General features: G+C 37.5%; 1 protein-coding gene across 1 annotated transcript in view; it reads left to right on the top strand.

Moving 5' to 3' along the window:
- Positions 1-3,120: 3,120 nt before the first annotated feature.
- SRP72 (signal recognition particle 72) overlaps positions 3,121-18,685 on the top strand; it is a 33,374-nt gene continuing 17,809 nt past the window's right edge. Inside the window, exons 1-10 of the mRNA XM_079774616.1 lie at positions 3,121-3,250; positions 5,484-5,604; positions 7,754-7,877; positions 9,186-9,329; positions 9,409-9,520; positions 13,161-13,192; positions 14,205-14,329; positions 14,417-14,474; positions 17,465-17,596; positions 18,416-18,544. Of these exons, the coding sequence (XP_079630742.1) occupies positions 3,133-3,250; positions 5,484-5,604; positions 7,754-7,877; positions 9,186-9,329; positions 9,409-9,520; positions 13,161-13,192; positions 14,205-14,329; positions 14,417-14,474; positions 17,465-17,596; positions 18,416-18,544 (1,095 nt within the window). The 5' untranslated portion in view covers positions 3,121-3,132. The remainder of the gene's footprint in view (positions 3,251-5,483; positions 5,605-7,753; positions 7,878-9,185; positions 9,330-9,408; positions 9,521-13,160; positions 13,193-14,204; positions 14,330-14,416; positions 14,475-17,464; positions 17,597-18,415; positions 18,545-18,685) is intronic.

The raw sequence follows: 18,685 nt of genomic DNA, 5'->3' as shown, positions 1-18,685 counted from the left end.
TGTTTTGTCTCTGGACTCTTGATTAATTTATGCATAGCGCCTTCTCCAGATTTCTGAACCCTTCTAGATGCTGGGTCACGACCACCAACAGGCAGCTGACCAATGATTCTCTATCATCATTGATGTTTCTATCTCTATCCCTCTCCCTTCCTCTCTGAAATCAATAAAATATATATTTCTAAAATAAAGACCTGAAAAGTTAGAAAAGCACTACTAAGGCACAGACTCTTAACCTGGGGGAGTGGGGTTGGTATAAACACCTTTGGGAAATCCCATGGGAGCTACATAATCTTTTCTCAGAAAATTCACACAGTATATGGGTATACCAAATATTATCTAGAACTCCCTTAACTCCCCTAAAATCTATGCCTAATTGGCTTGAAACCTGTGACAGTTCCACTTCTCTTCCCATGACTTTTACTAATTCACAGAGATTATATCCTCCTGAGCTAGAGTTCATTCTACCATTTGTGCTGTTTTTGCATTGTACTATATTGACCAGACGTGAAATGTTCCAGGTATCATAGGAAAAAACCATGAGCCAGAGATGGTTTCTGCCCAAGGAACACACAGATTAGGGGAGAATAAGAAGCAAAAAACTCATTCAGTTAAAACGTTGAGTACCAGGAACAAACAAAACATTTGAGGACCAATTATACACCAGCCAATGTGCTACAAAGATCCTAGCAAGACTGCTTCAAGTGAGTAAATATGGTCCGCTCTTATGGAAGTTATAGTCAATGTAGAGAGATGGGCCTTAAACATTGATCAATGCTCAAAAACAGAGAGCTCTATGAAGGTCAAAGAAGTAAGTTTAAACCTGGGACCAGGATGCAGAAATATTGAAGGATGAAAAGTAGTTTGCTAGGTTGCTGTATAGGGAGGAGAGGGGAAGAGGCAGGATTTGGCAGGATCCTGACAAGATAGGAGTCTAAAGAGTAGTTCAATAAAATGAATTGTCATTTCATCAAGTACTCAATAGATACTCTGTTCTGACATTTAAACACATCTTTTTTTTTAAAAAATATATATATATTTTATTGATATTTTACAGAGAGGAAGAGAGAGGGATAGAGAGTTAGAAACATCAATGAGAGAGAAACATCGATCTGCGGCCTCTTGCACACCCCCCACTGGGGATGTGCCCACAACCAAGGTACATGCCCTTGACCGGAATCGAACCTGGGACCTTTCAGTCCACAGGCTGACACTCTACCCACTGAGCCAAACCGGTTTCGGCTTTAAACACATCTTGATATTTAATATCTTACAAAACCCCTAAACCTTGTCTCTGTGTTGCTTGAGTGCTGACTATACCAGGATGCATGAATTATCTTTTCTCCCCAGAAGAGTTATATATTATCCCTATTTTGCAGTCGGGAAAATTGGGCCTCTGGTAAATTAAGTAACGTGTTCATAGTCTCTAGTGCAGGGCCCATAACGAATATTTTTGTGGGCCAGCCAATATAACGGTGGTATATAAGAAATGTTTTTTTGTTTTGTTTTTAAATATATTTCTTTATTGATTTCAGAGAGGAAGGGAGGAGATAGAAACATCAATGATGAGAGAGAATCATTGATCAGCTGCCTCCTGCACGCCCCCTACTGAGGATTGAGCCCAAAACCCAGGCATGTGCCCTTGTCCTGAATCAAACCTGGGACCCTTCAGTCCGCAGGCGGACGCTCTATCCACTGAGCCAAGCCGGCTAGGGCTGTAAGAAACGTTTTAATAAAAATTTCATAACTTTTACAATATCCTGTTACACATAATTATTAATAATGAACTACAACGTTCACTAATGATTACTATAATCGTGTTGCATTCATTTTCCTTATGCACCTTATGTACAGGCGCACCATTTCTCTCCACTAATACTAGCAGCGAATATTTTAGCGATTGCCACGTCATTAGTCTTAGACTGACTTGTTTGATGTGCACAACAGGAAATATTTTGCTTTTGGAGAACAAGAAAAATAGGTTTATTTGCGTTACGCTTACTAATTTGTGCAGTTATTCAGTGTGTGGTAAGTTAATGTTCAAGAAAAAACATTGATTTTTATTAAATTTTTAAAAAAATATATCTTTATTGATTTCAAAGAAGGGAGAGGGAAAGATAGAAACATCAATGATAAGAGAGAATTATAGATCGGCTGCCTCCTGCACACCCCCTACTGGGGATCAAGCTCCCAGCCTGGGCATATGCCCTTAGCCAGAATCAAACCTGGGACCCTTCAGTCCGCAGGCCGACGCTCTAGCCACTGAGCCAAACTGGCTAAGGCTTTATTAAGTGTTTTATTATTTTATGTTAATGATTACTCATTTATTTCAGCCCTTTGTATTCAGCATGTCTCTATTGAAATAAACCTACGTTTCAATGAAAATTGAAGCTTTTGTTCTTTTGTGGCCCACATAAACTTAAACCTTGTTTATCTGGCCCGTGACAGCCTTTTAGTTTAACATACTTTCTCTAGTGAGTCTTAGAGCCAGGATCTAACCCGGACATTCTCACCTGAAAACACTTTACCTTTCCTGCCTTACTTCCGACTGCTCCTAAACTGGAACCCTAAGGGCAGCCAGAGGGTTTCACCAAATCTGCTTAGCACTTTGAGGTTCTTTTCTTTTGTGCCTTTGCCCATATTCCCTTCTCTGCTGGAACTTTATTCAGAACCAACCCCAGGTTTTCCTATTATCTTTCAAAACCCCATTCAAATGTCAATTCCCCTATGAAACACTCTCAAGCAGCAAGAAACCTTCTCTCTCCTCTTCTTCAAACGACTCTTTACGGTTTCTGCTTGATACGTACGTTACCACCCCCATAGACCTTTTATTTATCTTCCATAGAGCGTTGCCCAGCGCCGAAATGCACGAGGCTTTGAGCCGAAACTTTGGTGACCCATTCTCAACCCGCTCCTGGGGTCCCACACCTCGTGCCTCATTCAGGAAAGGTGTACCCACTCTATCCACGAATTTCGAGCAACTACACAGTAACATATGGTCTCTGACGCTGACTCGGATACAGGAGCTTCCGACTCTGAACGCTTAGCAACCACTGGCTTCCTCCCCCGCTGGCCACCTCCGAGATCCTTTTCCGGGGCAGAGGTCATCCCGTCCTGCCCCGCGATTCCTCCAAGATGGCGAGCGGCGGCGGCGGCGGCGCTGGGGGGGTTTCGGTGCCTGCGCTCTGGAGCGAAGTGAACCGTTACGGCCAGAATGGTGACTTCACGCGCGCTCTCAAGACCGTCAACAAAAGTAAGTGTCAGGGCGGGCGCTGGGGCGGGCCCGGGCCGGCGGAAGGATGCGGTCTCCTTCCGGCGCGCGCGACCACCTCTCTCTGAGCTGACGCGGGGGAGGGAGACCCAGCCGCCAGTCCCGGGCGCGACACGCTGGCGGCCGCGGTGGGGTTGGGTCGCGGCTCCGGCTGCCAGAAACGAGCCCTGGGTTTTGGGGTGTATAGAGCCACGTGTACTTCCCCCTTTACACCCCTCGGGAAGCGAGGGAGGGATTTAAAGGGACCGCTGCTGCCAGCGCCCCGTCCAAACTGCTCTCTCAGGTGACTCCTCTGTGTCCACGCCTGATTTCGCAAATATTCCCCGTTACCTTCTCTTCTTCCATTTCCCGGAGCGGTCGAGACGGTGCTGTTGCTGAGGGAGCTGGGTCCCTTGGGCCTCCGCAGGGGGAGGAACCTGCCTGGGACACGTAACGTAGACGCTGGCGCTGACCAGGTCGAAGCTGTAGGGACTGGGAGGGAGGGAAGGGCTGGATACGTATGCCCGGCCTGCACCCCCGCACAGAGAACCAACCTCTCCAGAGTTACTAGACCAGAAAATGTGTCTGGGAAAGCACTGACATTTGAAATCACGTCGGGAGAAAAATTCGGCCTGCTTTTTTTGTCCCAGAACTGATCATTTCCGATAAACTGCCTTCAGTATGAAGTTTATTCGTTATGTTCTTTTATCCTTTATTACTTAGCTACAATATGGCTATGCTTTTTAATGCTCTCTGTCGCGCTGAATTCTTTATTGAAGATGCCGCCTATATTTGGTAGGTTTGGAAATGAAATGAACAGGACAGAGTTTGCTATTTAAAGCAGTAATAACATACAAGGTATGTAAGCACAATACAAGGTTGTAGAAATAATTTTCACCAACCTGTTGGCTTAATGTGAAAAGAAGTGATTTGTGCTCATAATACAGTTGTTGGTGATTTCAGGCATTGAGGAAAATAGATGCCAATTAGAATTATTATTTTTTCCTCTTCTGTATCTTTTTTTTATTGTTTGAAGTATTACAAATAATAGTACATATGTGTCCTTTTTTCCCCTCTTGACCTCCACCCAGCCTCCCCTACCCCCCAGCATATGCCTTCACCTGCCCCCCCCCCCCGTGTCTTATATCCATTGGTTATGTTTATATGCATGCATCCAAGTCCTTCAGTTGATCTCTTACAGCTCCCCTCTCCAACCTCTCCTGCCTTCCCGCTGTAGTTTGACAGTCTGTTCAATGGTTCTTTACTTCTATATCTATTTTTCCCCCCACTTCTTTTCTTTAAAAAATCTTGCAACTGCAGACTAGAAATAAACATATAATAACAAAAAATGTTTGAGTCCCAATTTCAATGTCCAACAGTTCTGAGACCCAGTTTCCAATTAGAATTATTTGATTCCTAAACTTGTTTTGAATTAGGGTTAGCTTTTGGCTAGGCCTGCAGCCAATACTACTCAGTCACAATGTAGTAAGTTATAGGAACTAACCAGCAGCTCTCATTTTGTTATCCAGTACAGTATATATTTTCTTCAATGGCAGAAGCCTTTGACTCTTAGAATTGGGTTCTTGTAGTTGCACAGAAGCAAAGGCAGTGATCCTAGTCATTTTGCCACTGAACAGGTGTTTAGCATTGAAACGTGGCTACCTGACTCCGTCCTTGTACTTCTCCTTGGTCATTTTAGGTGGAAAGGGGAATTCTGAATGTTTTTTTGAAACGATTGCCAGCAAGATAAATTGCATTTGTATACTTTACAGCTTATAAATATCGCCAAAATGTTCTCATTTCATCTTCTTGATAACCTTGTAAAATAGGTAATGCTTTCATACTCGTCTTGCAGATCAAAAGATTAAGATTTGTAGTTAGATGACTTGCCCAAGACCTCAAGGTATCTAATGACAATCTTGTACTCAAAACTAAATTTGTTTCCAATTCTACATGAACTTTCTTCTTTCCCTGTAAAGTAATGAAATATGTAGCATGCATCCCAAGATGAAAAAATTGTACAAAACAGCTTTTTTCTTGCTTCTTTGTAACTCTCCTTTTATCACTTCTTCATAAGTTAAAAATGAAGATCCCTCTTTTTAAAAAAATGTTTGACAAATCATTTTTGCTGCGATACAATTGGAAATGTAATTTCCTGAGGCAGGGAGTGGGAAAATTTAGTAAAAATGTAAAAAGGGAATAGATTTAAAAATTCTTTTCCTAAATTGTTCCGTAGTACTGCAGATCAACAAGGATGATGTAACTGCCCTACACTGTAAAGTGGTATGCCTCATCCAGAATGGAAGCTTTAAGGAAGCCTTGAACATCATCAATTCTCATACCAAAGTGTTAGCCAAGTAAGTGAATCAGTTGGTTGGTTGTACAGTTTAGAAACAGTTTTACCATAGCTACATTCATTTATTTCACCACTATTCAGTGATTTTTTTTTTTACCTGTTTCTTTTTTCCTGTTAATTCCCAGTCGTGTCTTTGAAACTGGATGGAGTAATAGTAACTTTGTTCTTTACTGCCTTGCTGAGTCTTTTCTTTACCCCATCTTTCCTTTGAACCACTAAGAAGGAGGTAAATTGTGGAGGGATGTGGAGCACAAATAAAACAAGAGTTCTCAGAGGACGTAGGGAGAACAACTTAGCAGAAAATTTAATTTAAAAAAGGGGGGGGGCAGAGAGGGCAGACGTGTGATAGGGCAGTATAAGTAGAGGTATCTAGGATGGTTTTAGCTGGACTTCTGTGCCTACCTCCTTTGGGAATTGTTTAGGTGCGTTTGATCGTAGGCCAAGATCTTTCACTGTCAGCAGTCTTGAGACTGGTAGTATTTTCGTTGTTGTGAATATTTTTCACTTATTTATCTCATTTATCTTTTCATGAAATGTGAACTTATATTCTGAATTGTTACTCTAATTTGATTTTTTTAACAGTTGGGTATAAACCCAAAAGAATGTGTATTGAAATGAAGTTTGAAGCATATTTCTTAATTTAAAAAAATGTATATATTTTATTGATTTTTTTACTGAGAGGAAGGGAGAGGAATAGAGAACTAGAAACATCATTGAGAGAAACATTGATCAGTTGCCTCCTGCACACCCCCTCACTGGGGATGTGCCCGCAACAAAGGTACGTGCCCTTGACCGGAATTGAACCTGGGACCTTTCAGTCCGCAGGCCAACGCTCTATCCACTGAGCCAAACCGGTCAGGGCCGAAGCATATTTCTTTAATTAAAGATTCTGGTTTATAAAGTGCAGAGCAGTGTATAGTATACTTCCTATTGTATAAGAAAAGGAGGATATTAGAATTTATATGTGTATTTTTCTGTATGTGCCAAAACAAACACTAGCTAAAGAAACAATGTGTAAAAATAGTCACTTGGTAGCCCTAGCCGATTTGGCTCAGTGGGTAGAGTGTAGGCCTGTGGACCAAAGGATTCCGATCAAGGGCAAGTACTTGTTTTTGCAGGCTCCTCCCTGGTCTCACATTGATGTTTTTCTCTGTCTTTCCCTCTTTCTTCCATGCTCCTTAAAAATCAATGGAAAAAATATCTTCGGGCAGGGATTAACAACCATAAACAAACAAAAAACCAAACCAAACAAAATAGTCACTTATAGGAGGCGAGGAAGAACAGGGTAGATTTGTAAAGCAGTGGGAGTAAAACCTCTTAGTGTATACCTTTTTGTTTTTTATTTGAGCCATATACATGTATTACAGATTGAAAACTTATTTTAAAACTATTAAAAATAAAAGGGAAATAGAGAAGCACTGCTTTCTTCTAGTAAATATGTTTATGTTGAAATTCAGTATTTTGAGTTTTGACCATTTTGTGAGGTTGAGAAATTTTGAAATAATTTTTGCTAGGCAAGTAAATAAAAGGATATTGCTTTTATATATATTTTTCCTTATAGGTTATGGATGAAATTTCAAAATGCATTTCATCCTCTATAGTCCACTCTAGTTTCAGGTGTCACATTAATGTGGATGAAGTTTTAGGTCTATGTATGCCAAGTAGTGTATTTGTTGTGTGTTTACTAGTTTGGATACAAATACTATGCTCCTTTAAGATTTCCAGTTACTTTTTCTTACTAATCCTGTACTTCTTGAACAAGTTAAAAGCAGCATTATGGCTTATTATTTGATAAGTAGATTTAAGAAACTTCTATAATAATTTATTTAAAATAGTGTTCAGATTGTCTGTGTACCTGAGACAATTATTTAGCTGATGCAGTATTTCATTCTTAAATGTTTATTTCAGAAGGCCAGTAATTCTAATAAGAATATCCATGAAAGCAAGAAAGGTTAAGGAAATGGATATATTTTCTGCCACTAATGAGCTGTCTGACTTCCAAATAAGTCACTAACCTTTGTCAGCTTCCTCGTCTCTTTTTAATGGGAATTGAATAATAATATACATCAAGTGCTTAGAGCAGCATCTAGCATATAGTGAGTGCTCCGCTGTGTGAGCTAATAACCAGAGGTTGTTTTTTTCCTTTTCAGTAACTCTCTCTCTTTTGAGAAGGCATATTGCGAGTATAGGCTGAACAGAATTGAGAATGCCTTGAAGACAATAGAAAGTGCCAACCAGCAGACAGACAAGCTAAAGGAGCTTTATGGACAAGTGGTAATTACTGTTTTTAAATACCTGTTGACAGCCGTCCTGAGTGAGCATGATTCTACCTGTAGCAAAGAGCACGGATGAGGAACCTGATGCTCCACAAAACCTGCCACCAAACCAGTTTTCAAGGTTTAAACATATTCCCTCTTTTTAATCTTCATGCAAAAGTTGCATATATAATGTTCTATGAACAGATGATTTCCCCAGGGTAAAGTTAAGACCTATCCTGTGAAATTTGGACTTTTTTCTTTTTCTTGTTTGTTTAAATTTGGACTTTTTAGTTAGAAAGGAGCTTACATACTTAAACAGTTTAAAAATTGTATTTCTTTCTAGTTTTTAACTATTTTAAGTTTAAAATAAAATCATGATAATTTAGATAAATTCAGCTGGTTCATGAAATACCGTATTCTAAAATACCTTATTTTTACATGTTTTGAGACATATAATTAAGCCTACTGTAAAATAGGGCTTTTAATGATAAGATTATAGAAGTGTTATGTAAGAACTAGCAAAACCCTCTTTAAAGGTTTTTAAAATGTCAATTTAGGACAAATAATGCTGTATTGACTGTATTGTTCCCAAGAGGTAATATGAGTTTAAAAATATAAATGGATTGAAAAAAGATTTGGGCAAGTTCATGTATTGTAAAAATAATTTTTAAGGTAGCTGGATCAATGTAAGGTAAATTCTGGCACTTTGAGACTGATGAAGGGCACCAGTCTCTGTCTTATATAGTGGACTAACTGACTCACAGTAATGGTCTTTTAGGACAACGTCAGTGAAATAAGCAGGAATCATGTTGTGTGTACTAAATATTACCCTATACGGTTGCTGGTTTCTGGGAAAGAGAAAATGAAGATTAAATACAGTTAACTGGAAATATTAAGTCCTTTTGTTAACATCTAATTTTGTTCCTGTTTACTGGAGTTTAGTAGTTCCTCTGTGTTGTGGGAAATTTTTTTCATTGTAAGTCAGATTTAGGTAACGGTGATTTCTATTACAGAAAGGATTTCTTTCACACCCCACTTAGGCATTTACCGAACCTCAAGAAGAGGTAACTACAATGACTTTTTCTAACTGAATAATGCCTGCAAATCTGCAGTGTAGTAGAAATACATTACAAGTAACTTTTTGGAAGAACTAGTAGCATGTGGAACTAAATGGAAAATTATAAAGGAAAAATGGTTGATTGCCCATGTTATGCTGAATTCGTTTTCCTTCTTAGTGGTTTCAAAAAGGGTTTGTATAGTGTTAGAGACATAACACTATATTTCTCTTCTCCTCTGATTTTTTACTTGTTATTTGTCTCTTCAGTTATACCGGCTAGAACGCTATGATGAATGCTTAGCTGTGTATAGAGATCTCGTCCGAAACTCCCAAGATGATTATGATGAGGAGAGAAAAACAAACCTTTCAGCAGTTGTTGCAGCTCAAAGCAATTGGGAAAAAGTGGTTCCAGTAGGTATCCCTGAGTCCCCACACAGCCATGAAATGATATTCCTGTCTAGTGTCTGATTGGTATTTTGTTTCATAACAGGAGAACTTGGGCCTCCCAGAAGGCACACATGAACTATGCTACAATGCTGCATGTGCACTGATAGGACAAGGCCAGCTGAGTCAGGCAATGAAAATCCTACAAAAAGCTGAAGGTTGGAAATTTATTAAAATCATTTATAATTGTAATGCACATACAACTTTGCAAAGTATTTACAAAAACTGCATTTGACTTTCTGATGTTTTTAAGGTGGGAATTTCTCAGAGTTCTTCTAGCCTTTTCTCTTGGTTTTTTGACAATATCCCTTCTCTGTTTCTGTCTAATTCATTTTACTTGTTCATTTTCAACCATGCTGGATCTTAAAATATGAATTTTGAGGAGGAGGTTTTTGGACAAGTTACTGTGCATGTTAAATGTAAATTGAGTTAATTAATGTCAAGCATTTACATTAGTACATGACATCCTATATAATAAAAGGCTAATAGGCAAATAGACCAAATGGCAGAACGACTGGTCGCTATGACGCGCACTGTCCACTAGGGGCAGACGCTCAATGTAGGAGCTGCCCCTTGGTGGTCAGTGCACTCCCACAGGGGGAGCGCTGCTCAGCCAGAAGCCGGGCTCACAATTGGCGAGTGCAGAGTGGTGTCAGGAGCCTCTCCCGCCTCCACAGCAGTGCTAAGGATGTCCGACTGATGTCTATTCGCGTATTAGACATCCTGCGAGGGCTCCTCGACTGCAAGAGGATGCAGGCCAGGCTGAGGGACCTCCCCCCACGTGCATGAATTTTGTGCATCGGGCCTCTAGTATAATATAAGCATTCAGTAATTATTGTTGTTATTAGTTATTATTCAGCATTAGTTATTGTTATTAAACAGGTACTCAAGTATATAATAATATGGTGTGCCTTATGTGTGTATATATGCACACACACTATATTTATACATTAATAAAACTATTCAAGCACATTTTCACTCCATTTAGTATGTTTCCATATGTAATATTTACGTGTTTAAGCTTTTTTCTAAAAAATATTTTTTAAAGTTCACACACTTTATTATTTTTATTTTTAATATCCCATGCATTTTAAAATTTATTTGTTTTCCTTTTTATTGAATATTGGAGTGACACTGATTAACAAAATTATACAGGTTTCAGGTGCACAGACTTCTCTACACTGTATTGTGTGTTCACCACGCCAAGTCAAGTCTCCTTTTATTATCACCAGTTATCACCCCATACCCTTCTTCAATCCTCCTTTCCCCAGCAATCCCCACACTGTTGTCTATGTCCATGAGTTTTTCTTCTTTTTCTCAATCCCTCAACCTTTCCCCAAAGTCCCACTCCCCCCCAATAGCTGTTAGCCTGCTCTCTGTCCATGGGTCTGTCTCTGTGTTGCTTGATAGTTCATTTTGTTTATTGAAAGGGTAAGATTCCTTTTCTTTATGACTGAGTAGTATTTCATTGTGTAAATGTACCACAGCTTTTTTATCTACTCTTCTACTGATGGGCACTTGGGCTGCTTTCAAATCTTGACTATTGTAAATAGGGCTGCAGTGAGTATAGGGGTGCATGTATTCTTTCAAATTAGTGTTTTGGATTTCTTTGGATATACTCCCAGAGTGGAATTTTTTATTTTTTTGAGGTAACTCCATACTGCTTTCCACAGTGACTGCACTGATCTACATTCCCACCAGCAGTGCACGAAGGTTCTCTTTTCTCCACATCCTCGCCAACACTTGGTTGTTGATTTATTGATGATAGCTATTATGACAGGTGTGAGGTGATATTTCATTGTGGTGTTAATTTGCATTTTTCTGATGACTAGTGACTTTGAACATCTTTTCATATGTCTGTGTCCTCTTTGGAGAAGTGTCTATTCAGGTCCTTTGCCCATTTTTTAATTGGATTGTTTGGGAGTTTTTGGCATTGAGTTTTGTAAGTTCATTATACATTTTGGATTTTAATCCCTTATCAGATGTATCATTGGTGAATATGTTCTCCCATTCAGTGGGTTGTCTTTTCATTTTGTTGATGGTTTCTTTTGCTGTGCAAAAACTTTGGTTTGATGTAGTCCCATTTGTTTATTTTTTCTTTTGTTTCCCTTGTCTAAGGAGATATACCAGGAAAAATATTGCTATGAAAATGTCCGAGATTTTACTGCCTATGTTTTTTTTTTTTCTAGGATTTTTATGGTTTCAACTTTAACATTTTAAGTCTTTAGTCTATTTTAAGTTTATTCTTGTATATGGTGTAAGAAGGTGGTCTAGTTTCATTGAAGCTTTTAATTAGAAAAAGAAAATTTATTAGAAAACTTACGTTTGGTCTTAACTCCTGAACATTTAGACTTTTCTTCTGTATCCATTTTTCCCAGAAGCTATAAAAGTGATGTAGAGTCTACGGTGAACAGGGGGAAAAAGGTGAAACAGGGTTTGTTTTACTCTTAAAGTTGAAGGTTAAAATAAGAGCAAAGGTTAGAGCATCATAAGAAGAAAAATATGTTTGAGTAATATAATTTCTTAATCTCTTCATACATTGCAGATTAGAATGTAAAAGTAGTACAAACTTTTCAATGGGCAGTTAATTTTAAAACTTGCATATCCTTTGATCTAAGAATTTTATTTCTAGAAATTTATCTTAAGGAAATAATTAGATAAGTTCATATATGTATCTATTTGAAGAGATATTCTAAGAAAAAAATTTAAAGCAGTGGTTCTTAACCTTTCTAATGCCACGACCATTTAGTACAGTTCCTCATGTTGTGGTGACCCCCAACCATAAAATTATTTTTGTTGCTACTTCATAACTGTAAGTTGAATACCGCTAGCAGGGTCGCCTAAGACCATCGGAAAACACAGATACTTACATTACGATTCATAACAGTAGCAAAATTACAGTTATGAAGTAGCAACGAAAATAATTTTATGGTTGGGGTCACCACAATATGAGGAACTGTATTAAAGGGTCGCGGCATTAGAAAGTTTGAGAACCACTGATTTAGAGTCATCTTGGGTTTCTGTTCCATTAGAGGATTGGCTAGGTCTTACTATAACACCCAAAGAGATCACCATGCAGTCATTAAAAATTATAATATTAAAAATAATAAAAATGTGAACCTATATTTATTATAACATAAAGATGTCCATAGTATATTAAATGGGGGAAGATTTCAAAATATTGTGTAGACTGTCCCACTTTCATTTTAAAACGCAGCTGTACGTTTTCATTAAAAAAAATCCAATAACTGAAATGCTAATAGTTGTTACCTTCGGGTGGTGGAATTATTGTCTTTTTAAAAAAATATATTTTATTGATTTTTTACAGAGAGGAAAGGAAAGGGATAGAGAGTTAGAAACATCGATGAGAGAGAAACATCGATCAGCTGCCTCCTGCACACCTCCTACTGGGGATGTGCCCGCAACCAAGGTACATGCCCTTGACTGGAATCGAACCTGGGACCCTTTAGTCTGCAGGCCGACGCTCTATCCACTGAGCCACACAAGTCAGGGCTATTGTCTTTATTTTTATACTTTTCTGAAATTGATTTTTTTGTAATCAATATTAATATTTTAAATACCCTTTAAATGATTTTTTAAACATAGAAATTACAAATGAATGAAAAGTATCAAAGAGCTAGAATAATAAGGGACTAATATCTGTTATAGTTGATGCTAATGATAAATTTCAAATTAACTTGTTATTAAAATTATATTGATATCTTCTTGCTCTTTGGAATGGTGAAAGGAACGGGAGTTACCCAACACTGTTAATTTTAAAACCATTTTTTCCTGTAGATCTTTGCCGCCGTTCATTATCAGAAGATTCTGTAAGTATTCCACTGTTTTAAACCAAAATTTTACACTTCTGACTAACATAAATTTGTAGGGGGCTTCTTTATAGTATTTATTGACTTTTTTGAATAGATGGTGATTCATTGACTAGGAATCACAGTAGAAAACCTCTTGATCAGTTATTTGAAGGCCTCTTAGGGTGAGAAATGACAATATAAGAGTTTTTATTTTAAATTCACAAAAATATAAAATAATTCTGCTATTTTAGATACAGGGCTCAAGTCTTTGAGTCTGGGTATATTCATAGGAATTTTGTGCATATATCTTATATAATCCAGCATTCATGATTCCATTTCCAGTTTTGTTTTTTAAATGCAATACTAACGTAAAGACAAATGTGAAATAGTTTCATTACAGTCCTTTTAAATGTTAACTTTTTCACCTATCTTACCGTTTTCTGGCTCATGTCTAATTAGACAATAATTTTCTTTAGGAACCCACCTTTATCAAATACTTCTGAGCATTCAACATAGTTTTTATTGAAACGAGTCTCTTTTTACACTCATAGTTCTCCTCTTAAGATAATTAAGTTTTACTTGCTTATCAAACATAACCGGCATAATGGGATTGGAAGCAAACACATCTGACCACTAGTCAGCATACATACACCAGGTGAGAGCAGCAGTGCTGGGTGTGGTAAAAAGAGAACAGCCCCCTACCCTTGAGCATTCATTTTATGGAGGCATCATCAGTCAACCTTTCCAGAGGAATGGAGAATATGGATTGATCTGGAGTGTCAGTTAAGAGAGCTGCTGCTTTAAATACAGAATTAGTTTCTGCTTTGAAGTTCTTTGTATGGTGATAATTAGTTAGGATTTTGTAAACTTTCCTCTTGGTGGCAATTCCTAAATTCTAACAAACTGAATCCAAGGGAGAATTCCTATGTCTTACTTAGGGTTTTGTACCTTTTGGATGTTGGGGTCACTTGGTAAATATGTGGAGCAATCTGGAGAATTTACAGGGGAAAACGTCTCTTCTTCTGCTTAGGATGGGACTGAGGAAGACCCACAGGCAGAACTGGCCATCATTCACGGGCAGATGGCCTATATTCTGCAGCTTCAGGGTCGTACAGAGGAGGCTCTGCAACTTTACAATCAGATAATAAAACTGAAGTGAGTTATTAAAATGAAGTGTCTTTTCTAGGGGAGGAGGTTTCTTTTTAAAGGTTTGTTCCTTTTTGACCTGCTTATTGTTCACAGGCCAACAGATGTGGGATTGCTAGCTGTGATTGCAAATAACATCATTACCATTAACAAGGTAGGAAATATGCATGCCTATCCCTCCACTTATTTTGTTCTAGGATAAGTAGGTTGGTTTTTTTTTCTATGACAGAGTCCAAAATTACAGCAAATCACAATAGTGAGTTACTTAACTCATAATGATGATGATTATGCAAAGTATATTCAAGTAATAAAACTTTTTTGTAGTTACAGATCCTGGACTTTAAAATCTTAACTATTTTCTTTTTTTAAAATATATTTTATTGATTTTTTTACAGAGAGGAAAGGTAAGGGATAGAGAGTTAGAAGCATCGATAAGAGAGAAACATCAATCAGCTGCCTCCTGCACACCTCCTTCTGGGGATGTGCCCGCAACCCAGGTACATGCCCTTGACCGGAATCGAACCTGGGACCTTTCATTCTGCAGGCCGACGCTCTATCCACTGAGCCAAACCGGTCAGAGCTAAAATCTTACTATTTTCTTAGTTTATAATAATATGTAGAATATCTATTGGTTAGAAAAGTAAAATGGACTTTTGCACTGTGTGTGTGCGCATGTTTTATATGATATTTTCATCTAGTGAGTCTCAAAGTTTTCTGTAGAGAATATTTTTCTTCCCAGTGGCTTTTATTTTGGGGGAGGGGAGATGTGGGCAGGTTCTCTTTCTCATGTTCAGATTTGAAATTCAGGTTAATAGAAAATAACAGTAACATTTGTGGGGGGTTTTGATATGCTGTGTGATTTTTTTTCTAGTGCCATCTTATTTCATCCTCACAATTACTGTTTTATGTGGCAATAAGTATTTCCAGTCTATAGGAGTATAATCTGAGGCTGAAAGGAGTTAAATAATTTGTATAAGATCACAGCTAGTAAGAGGTTGAACTTGGATTCAGATTCTAGTCTGATTTCAATGCTTGCTCCTTCTAGCCCTTCATGGTACCTCTCTCCTCCTGTATAGCAGAAATTCACTGAATCCCCAGAAGTGTGATAATGGCATTAAGGGAGGGGGTAGTAGTTACAGGGTGTTGGAGGCCATTGGCATAGTTTAGGTTTCCAAAAATTGACGCTGGTGTTTGAATATAGCAGCAGTATGTACCTACCTATGTTTATGAATAATTTGAAGGATAAATTCTTATGTGCTTTATAATTGTGAGGAGGAGAGTGTGCGAAATACTAAATATCTCAATCTTATTACTTATATATTGAACTTTCTTAAGTTAAAGGTATTTATTTCTTTTTACTCAAAATAGTGCTGGATGCAGTAGGTAATAATGAAACATGGTCTTAATCATTACAGTTTTAAAATTTCATTTTGGCATTGAAAAAGTGCATGTTTAAATTTCTTGTTTTATACTTCATAACTACAGTATTTGGTGAAAGAAATATCTCTGGGTTGGCAAATTTGAGTTTATCCTTGAAAGAGGGATATAGTTTAAAGGTTAAGCAACAGCATAAACAAATGAATTATGAAGAAATATTTATGGTCTATGGGGGGATGAAAAAACAGAAGAAGAGGATATATGTATGTGTATACATACATATATACATACATGTATACATACTGGCTAGTTTGTAAAAAAGAATAGGTTAGAGTGAATGGTATCAAGGTGGGAGGCCTTGAAAATTAAAATTTTGATTAATAAGTGCCATGATAGCAAAGTTAAGAGAAATCTGGCAGTGGTATACATAATGAAGTATTAAAATAGTGATAGAGGAAGACCAACTAGAAATAATGGTTTTTGAGGATTGATTTATATGAAAGCCATTTTCTTGCTGTACATTAAAAAAATTTCATTGGTTTGGAGCTTCACATTCAGAAAAAATAGAATTTATTTTAGATTTCTTCTTTGCTTTTAGTCTTTAAACTGCTAGAAGACCTAGCTTAAAGAGCACAGTATCAGTTATTTGCAAATAACTGTATCATTTAGCAAAACTAGAATACTGTGCATATAGTAGACACTCTGATGCTCAGCTTGTCCTTCTTAGGATGGAGTGTGTCTTAATTATCGTCTTTCCTTGAAAAGTATGTGACTTTCTGTGCTTCACACAGAAATTCAGCTTCTTTGTACCTCTGCCCAGGTGAGAGGACTTTAAGAAAAAACAGTATCTATGTTACATTAGTATTTTTTGTTAAAATGGGTTCAAGAGAGGTGTGAATATATTTCTGAATTTTAATGATTTGCTTACACAATGACAGTATTTCAAAGAGGAATGAATTACTTTCATAATTTGTCATCTAAATTCTAAAGGGCATAATTTGTAGAACTTGCAAATTTAGATAACATTGTAGTCCTAATTTCCACTGCAAGATTTGTGCTACCCCTGTGTACTTTTCTTCAAAAAGCTCAAAACAGCCCGGCCAGTGTGGCTCTGGTTGAGCATCAGCCCATGCACCAAGAGGTCACTGATTCGATTCCACTCAGGGCACATGCCCAGGTTTCAGGCTCCATTCCCAGTAGGGGGCATGCAGGAGGCAGGTGGTTGATGTTTTTCTCTCACTGATGTTTCTATCTCTCCCTTTCCCTTCTCTAAAAATCAATAAAAACATTAAAAAATAAAATTTAAAAAGCTCAAAACAAGCATGTAATAGTGGAAATATAAAACAAAAGAAAACCAGGAACCCAAAATAAATTTACATGTATCTTAGGAGCATAGGCACCCCAACCAGGCAGATGTATTATATTCCAAGCTCTCTTTTGTTTTCAATCTATCTATATATATATAAAAGCATGATATGCAAAGTGTCCCCTCGGAGTTTGACTGGGAGACTGGGAGTTTGATTGCTTGCTATGATGTGCGCTGACCACCAGGGGGAGGGACGGAATGAAGAAAGGCCCTGGCTGGCAGCTAGAAGGCCCAATCAGCCCTGATCGCTGGCCAGGCCTAGGGACCTTACCCATTCATGAATTTCGTGCACCTGGCCTCTAGTATTAAATAACTAAATGAAAGTGGAATAAGGCCTTGGATCCTTAAAAGAGTTGAAGTCTGAGATTGCTATTAATGATGGATGAACTTTTCTTTGTCAGGACCAAAATGTCTTTGACTCCAAGAAGAAGGTGAAATTAACCAATGCAGAAGGAGTAGAGTTTAAGCTTTCCAAGAAACAGCTGCAAGCTATAGAATTTAACAAAGCTTTACTTGCTATGTACACAAATCAGGTAGGTAACAGATTTCTGGTTCCCCTGGCTAACCCTTTTAGAGTATGGTAACTAGGCATGATGGATATATATCAGTGCAATCTATTTATATGTTGTCTTAAACCCATGTCTTCTTCAGGATGTCATATATAATAGATTTTATTGGTTAAACAAGTAATTTGCCCAATTCTTTGTAAAAGTGTGCTGTTGGTGGCTTTTAAGAGGAAGAAAATAATGTTCATTCCTGTAAATGAGATAATTTTGTCAATACCTATTTCTAATCTCTCTGAATTGAAGTAAAATAATTAGACAAAATACATCAAGTTATAAATGTTAAGGATATCAGTTCTAACCCTAACATGCATTAATTCTAATTCAGTTATGATTTTATACTTTTCTAGAGCAGAGGTTTTCAGTGGGAGAGTGAGAAGCAGTAACATTTTTATTATTTAGAACTGAGTTAAATTATTCTAAAATACTTTAGCAAGAAATACGTATTTATTTTGTTGTTTTGAAACAAAGGCTTATACTTGATGTATTTTTTTAACAAAATTCTGGAATTTAAGCATCCAAATGAACGTTTAATAACTCTTCCTTTTCTAATTACTTTTAAAACTCATAGTTTAAATTCAGTAAGTGAAATCTTTTCCTTATAGGAAAAAATTGAGAGTAGATACTATAAACCACTTTTCTCACCCTAGGCAGTTTTTTACTTACTGTTTTATTTCAGCTGATTTCCTTTCCCCTTCCTAAATCCTTTTTTTCTCTTTAGTCACTCACTTAATGTTCAGTTTCATTAACCAGCTTATTTGGGGGGCGGGGGCAAATATTGTTTTTTAGGCAGAACAATGCCGAAAAATATCTTCCAGTTTACAGTCCCAAAGCCCTGAGCGTCTCCTGCCTGTGTTAATCCAAGCTGCACAGTTCTGTCGTGAAAAGCAGCACATAAAAGCTATCGAGCTGCTTCAGGTAAAGGAAATACTTGAATTTTTAATGAGGTATCGGATAGTTGCAGCCTTGTTTCATTTTCATTATGTATAAAAGCTTGTAAATATGGGTAAACTAATAAGTGATATACTTCTAGACACTTTAGTTAATTCTTGGGCTACA

The sequence above is a fragment of the Cnephaeus nilssonii genome, assembly GCF_951640355.1.
Source record: "Cnephaeus nilssonii genome assembly, chromosome: 1".
Classification (NCBI taxonomy): domain Eukaryota; kingdom Metazoa; phylum Chordata; class Mammalia; order Chiroptera; family Vespertilionidae; genus Cnephaeus; species Cnephaeus nilssonii.
This window is presented reverse-complemented; position numbering and strand designations above follow the sequence as displayed.